This window comes from Nuphar pumila, chromosome 15, assembly GCF_984573655.1.
Source record: "Nuphar pumila chromosome 15, dmNupPumi1.hap1.1, whole genome shotgun sequence".
In the NCBI taxonomy this organism is placed as follows: Eukaryota; Viridiplantae; Streptophyta; class Magnoliopsida; order Nymphaeales; family Nymphaeaceae; genus Nuphar; species Nuphar pumila.
This window is the reverse complement of record NC_143263.1, coordinates 64661113-64668021: the sequence shown is the minus strand read 5'-3', so window position 1 is coordinate 64668021 and position 6909 is coordinate 64661113. Positions and strand designations below refer to the sequence as shown.

Sequence of the window (6909 nt, the reverse complement as noted above, 5' to 3'; positions counted from 1 at the left end):
ATATATGTATGATTGAATCAGTATAAATTTTTTTTGACAACCTTAGAACACATATATACATGATTGAATCACTATGATTTTTTTGACTGTCTTATAACACATATATGCATGATTGAATCACTATGAAAGTTTTTTTATAACCTTAGAACACATATAAGCATGATTTCATCATTATGATTTTTTTTTGACAACCTTAGAACACATATGCATGATTGAATCACTACAAAAAAAATTTTACAGCATTGAAACATATATATGCATGATTGAATCACTATAAAAAAAATTTGATAACCTTAGAACATATATATGCATGATTGAATCACTATGAAATTTTTTTGATAACCTTAGAACACATATATGCATGATTAAATCACTATGAATTTTTTTTTACAACCTTAGACCACATATATGTATGATTGAATCACTATAAATTTTATTTGACAACCTTAGAACACATATATGCATGATTGAATCAGTATAAATTTTTTTGATACCTTTAGAATACATATATGCATGATTGAATCACTATACAGTTTTTATGACAACCTTAGAACATATATATGCATGATTGAATCACTATGAATTTCTTTTTACAACCTTAGAACACATATATGCATGATTGAATCACTGTAAAAAAAATTGACAACCTTAGAACACATATATGCATGATTGAATCACTATAAAATTTTTTGACAGCATTGAAACATATATATGCATGATTGAATCACTATAAAAATTTTATGACACCCTTAGAACACATATATGCATGATTGAATCACTATACAATTTTGTTGACAACCTTAGAACACATATATGCATGATTGAATCACTATAGAATTTTTTGACACCTTTAAAACACATATATGCATGATTGAATCACTATAAAATTTTTATGACACCCTTAAAACACATATCTTCATGATTGAATCACTATGAATTTTTTTTGTCAACCTTAGAACAAATATATAAGTGATTGAATCAGTATGAAATGTTTTTGACAGCCTTAGAACACATATATGCATAATTGAATCACTATAAATTTTTTTTTACAACCTTAGAACACATATATGCATGATTGAATCACTATGAAAATTTTTTGATTGCCTTATAACACTATATGCATGATTGAATTACTATAAAAGTTTTTTGACAACCTTAAAACACATATATGCATGATTGAATTACTATAAAAGTTTTTTGACAACCTTAAAACACATATAAGCATGATTTCATCACTATAAATTTTTTTGACAACCTCTGAATTTTGTTAATGTCCTTCACTTTATTGCTAGTCTATGTGTTATTCAGCCATGTTACTTTGATTGTCTTATATTAGGTGCATTGCATATAATTTATTTTATTATACTTTGTTTATCAATATTAACATTTTGGTTCTCTTGTAGAATCCTGGAGATGATCAACGTAGCGGAACTTATGCAGGTATGGTTGGAGGGGTAGATCGAGACAATGGAGAGGATGATGCTCCAAATCTTGGCGATGATTAGATTCATGTGTTAAATTTGTTGCATGTACTAGTTGTTTCAAACAAACTCTTTGTATATGTTTACTTGTAACTAATTAGTACTTGACGAGGATTATAGTGGGTTGTTAAATTTGTTTCACTTATAACTTGTGTTAAATTTGTTTCACCTACTTTGTATATGTATTTTTTATGCGTACTTTATTTTTCATACATAGATTATATAAATTGTATAACAAGAATTTTTTTCTCAATATTTATATTTCAAACAAAATTGTTTTATTTTTTTAAAATTTTGCGACGGATATTATCCGTCACTAATATTCAGCGATGGATTTTTTGAAGAAATTCAGTCGCAAAATGGCGACAGTATTTGGCGATGAATAATATCCGTCGTAAATTTAGCGACGGATTAGGGACAGATATTTATCTGTCTAAAAAACTAAATCAACTGATGTTTTGCAACAAAATGTAATACAACACTAATTTGTCGCTAAATTAGTGACAAAATTTTGAGACAGATATGTATTCGTCGTTAAATTTTCACGACGGATATGTATCTGTTGCAAAACCAAATCAATGTTTATTTAGCGATGAACTCTCAACGGATCATGGCATTCGCTAATTTGTCGCAAATTAGCAATGAAAGTAGTGACAGATCAGTTTTGTCATTAATTAGCGACCAAGGAATTGCGATGGACGATATCCATCGCTAAGTCGTCGCCAGTTCATTGCTAAACAGTTCAGCGACGGATTTGTGATGGATTAACGTCAGATAGCGTTCGTCGCTAATCCGCAGATTTCTTATAGTATGAGGGTTAAATAAAAAAGGAAAGAGGTTCGCACAGTTGCCTATGACTTTAGTATAAAATATGTGATTTTATTAAGTTATTTATGATTTTATAAGTAATAGAGAGGACCACATAACTCAAATAATTTTTTGCATGCTTCACGAGGTCTGCAAAAAAACATGCGGATATCTTTATAAGTGAGAGTTTGTGATACTCGACCAGCGGAGCGATATATCGCACAAATTTTATGAGTTCTCCACATGCGAAGAGTTAAAAGGGCCTAACGAAGTTGACTATTTGTGGTTTTGGTCATCAAACGGATTTAACAAATTGTAGGGTTTTTAGGGAAACACATCATTTTTATCATACAATACAATAATTTTCTGTTTAATTTTCTCTTTATATTGTAAAAACATAATACATTAGGAAAATTGTGACACTTTCCTTGGACTGTATTATTCAATACTAGAGCTAGGTTTGGGTTCAGATAGTAAGAAGACATAGTAACATATGTTATTCTTTTGTTTTTTACATTATGAAATGCCATATCTGAATCAGAACTCAGGTCGAATCTCAGTCTCTACTTCACAAACTGATAAACCAGACTCGAGTCCACTTACCAATCTGGACTTTCTGGGTCCGACTCAATTAATTACCACTCATTTTTATTAAATCCAAACCTAAATTTTATAGGATCCAATCTGGGTCAATTGGGTCAAACCCACCCATTGACAGGCCTTGGAATTTTAGCATGTCTAACACAAATCAAGCCTTGTTGAATGATGAAAGTGGCCCTCCTAGGGTGTCAACGGGTCAGGTAATGACCCAGTCCTGATAGGATTTTTTTTATAGGCAAACTGGGGTTAGGCAGACCCCCACCAGTTAACTTAAACAACGTACCATTGGGATTTTAACTTGCATCGTCCCAGCACAAGGTGACGTGCACTAACAGCTCCTACCAAACAATCGGAGCCCCCGTTGGTATGATCATCCCATGTTAGCTGATAAACCACGGGTACTTATCCAAATTGATAAGTGCCACTGTTGAAATTTTCGGCACCTACTGCATTTTAATATTGAAGGACAGTGGCAAAAATAAGTATCTACACCTGGGACTAATTTTATTCTTTTCTTTGTTTGGCTATCATGAAGTCCAAATTTTATATTTACATGGCTTTCTTTTTTTAAGTTAGGGAAAATGGAGTTTGAAAAGAGCCAACATTAATAGAAGTAACAGGTTACAAACAGGATGAGTGCATTAACACAAGGCTAATGGTATGGTTGCACCAAGATATATCACAATTTACTCGGTACAATTTCTGAATCTGAATGAAAGGCCCAGAACTGTTTTTTAATGAAAGTCCAAGAACTGCATCAAAATGAAACATTTGGAAGCAAGCACATCAAAATTTGTCAAGCCTACAATTGACTGTAGCACAATGGAGCTAAAATGTATACTGTTTCTATTAACTTCAACGATACCCTATTCAAACTTACAACTCCTTGGCAAAAATGCTGTCACCACACTGTCAACATGACCCCAATACCATTTTCCCACTCTTTCAATAAACAAAACAGGAAAGAAAACTATTGCCAATCCCACTATAAAACCCAAAATTCCCGCTATATATTCCCATTCCACCCTCTGAACTTCCTCAGCAGTGGCTGTAGGATGAGCATTATAGTCAACTGTAGCAGAGCACAGCATCTTTAGAGGTGGTCCACAAAGGCCAGGGTTCCCTTCAAAGGAAGAAGCATTGAAGGTGCTGAATTGGTTTTCTTGAGGTATTCTTCCTTGGAGGTTGTTGTATGTTAGGTCTAACTTGGAGAGAAATGTGAGTTTTGATAGCTCCTCTGGTATGTTTCCAGATAAATGGTTATGTGAAAGATCCAATGATTCCATTTGAAGCAGGTTACCTATAGACTTTGGAATATGACCCTTCAAGTTGTTGCTAGACATGTTCAGTGCATATATGCCTCTTAAAATTCCTATCTCTGCTGGAATTTCTCCTGTGAACAAGTTGTTGGAAAGATTAATGTAGGTCAGAATAGCTAATATCTTCGTTATTAGTCTGTCTTGTCCTTTGATTGTCAATGTCACCTTTGCAATATAATAAGATCCACTTCTTGAGATGGCCTGGAGGCCATCCTCGGGTTCATGCTTCACCATGGCCATAAGATTCTTAAACAATGTGGGTGGTAAAGGACCTGAGAATTGGTTACCTGAAACATCAAAGATTTGCAGCAGAGAAAATGCATGCTCATATCCAGAGGATCCAAGGACACCATAGAAATGGTTCAAACGTAACACCAGCACGCGCAATTGCATCAAATTACCTAACCAAGATGGAAATGTATCCTTCAAGTCATTGTTGCCCAGGTCCAAAACCTGCAACCTGCTGCAATTAAGGAGAGATCTTGGTATATTGCCAACCAACAGATTGTCATTCAAATTAAGCATGCTTAAATTGCTGTTGCTGGTGAACCCGTCCAGAATACAGCCCTTTAGCTTATTTTTGCCCAGATTCAACACCTCCAATCCATTTAAGCCAGCAAGACAGTCTGGTATGGTTCCTGTGAGGGTATTGCTTGACAAGTCGAGAAAAGTGAGCAAACTGCAATTGCAGATTGAAGTTGGTATTTCTCCAGTGATGTTATTATCCGAGATCAATAAGCTGGTGATCGAGGTACTGATCTTCAATGAAAGTGTAGCAGATGTAGACCTATTGGAGTGCAAACTAAGCACAGAACCGGTGATATTAACCGGTTCTTCGAAACCAGTTAGAATGTTGTGAGACAGAAACAATTCACTAAGGCTCGGTATATCCCATAGCCATGAGGGGATCTTCCCACTTATGCTGTTGTCAGAGAGATCTAGACGCATAAGCCCCTGTTGGTTGCGAAGGAACTCTGGGAACTGGATGATGTTGCAGGAACTCAAGCTTAACATGTAGAGCTGAGGGAGATCTTTAGCATCGCCATCACTGCTATCGTTGGATGTCTCCACAGTTAATCTGTTCTTGGAAAGGTTGAGGATGGAGAGGCTCTTCAAGCTCAAGAACAGAGCTAGATTGATGGTACCACTTAAACGATTAAAGGAAAGTTCAAGTATGCTGAGTTGTGACAACCTGGTTATGGAAGAAGGAATCTCTCCACTCAGTGAATTGTTGCTGAAGTCGAGATACACCAATAAAGAAAGCCCGTTGCCAAAGCTGGGGAGCGAACCATTGAATCTGTTATCACTGAGGTCTAGTATCTGCAAAGAGGGAAGATCGGAGAGGCTTGTGGGGATCGGCCCGCTTAACAGATTGGCGCCGAGGTCCAGATAGGTGAGGTTGGAAAGCTCATGGAAAGCAGACTCCGGAACAAAGCCTGTTAAATTGTTGTAGGAGAGATTGATAACATTAATTCCCTTAGAAGCCCATGAAGATGGGATCATACCATTTAGTCCTATCGATGACAACTCCAAATTGGATAATTCAGTGAACTTTGAGAAGTCCGGAAGGCAACCGATGCATTGTTTTATTGAAGAAAGATACAGAGACTTAATCTTGATAGTCTCTGGAGGAACATCAGGTAAAGTTACAATGAGCTCTGGATTATAGGAGACATCAAGTGTGTGCAGCTGAGGCAGCTGAAAAATTCTTGAAGGGAACCTCCCCTGCAGCTTGCACCATCTCAATTCTAGGACCTGCAAGGAGGTGAAGTTCGAGAAGTTAGGACTTTGTGATGAATTTTCGAACCCGGAAATCATGCTGGAGAGATGCAGTTCAGTAACGAAGCCGGTGGTGCTATCGCAGTTAACGCCCGTCCAATTGCAGCAGTTGGATCCATCTTGCCATGAGCTAAGCGCGTTGCCTTGAAGGATCAGTGCTTGCTTGAGTTGGAGTAAAGCAGATCTCTGGCTGGGAACACAGTGTGCTAATGCTGATGCCTGTGAAGAAGGCTGTGACACTAGTAATCCAAAGACAGCTAAGATGTAGTATGCCCAAAATTGCAGCAACTGCACATGAGCTTGACACCCTATGCTGAAAGTCATGGCTCATGTCATGAATGGAGTTGATGATGAGTGAGGAAGAAGAAGAAGAGGGGATGATGGATTGGAAGCAGAGCTAGCACCCCTATGCGTGGACCTTGACATAATGCTATGTCATACGGATACGCCATTTAGGGTCCTGTGTCCAAGAGGACACGATACGACACGTGGACACGCCCTAGGGGCATGCCATGACACATGAAAATAACAAATAGATTTTGTATGTCAAATTTGCAATAATTTAATTTATCAATTAAGAATATAAAAAATCATGTCCTTGTATCTTAGTTAAAAATAAAAAAAGGTGGCATATGCATGTCTTGAACTCGTATCTAGTCCCATCTGTGTTCGTGTCCCTGCGATATACACATAATGGCACAATCATTTTAGTGAAGTCTTCCATTGACAATGTGTGGTGTTAGGGAAGAGGGAAAGAGTGTGAAACAAAGTATCCGGGCCCACACGGTTTTAGCACTTTACTGCTTGGTCAGTTTGGTTTGGTCTATATGCACATAATTGAGGTAAGTGGGTTTCATTTTCATGAAGTTTTCCACCAAGCACAGTTTGTGTTGTTGTGTGGTTAGTTTTGTATGGTTCACCAT

At 36.7% G+C, this 6909-nt stretch overlaps 1 protein-coding gene across 1 annotated transcript; it reads right to left on the bottom strand.

The window, feature by feature from the left end:
- Nucleotides 1-3718: 3718 nt before the first annotated feature.
- On the bottom strand, nt 3719-6310 carry LOC149815469 (receptor-like protein 49). Its single transcript, XM_089990551.1, has one exon. It carries the CDS (start codon nt 6308-6310, stop codon nt 3755-3757), a length of 2556 nt encoding a protein of 851 aa, XP_089846677.1. The 3' UTR covers nt 3719-3754.
- Nucleotides 6311-6909: the final 599 nt, after the last annotated feature.

Excerpts from the sequence above, each read along its gene's own strand:
- LOC149815469 (XM_089990551.1), bottom strand. The coding sequence starts at position 6,310 with ATGACTTTCAGCATAGGGTGTCAAGCTCATGTGCAGTTGCTGCAATTT.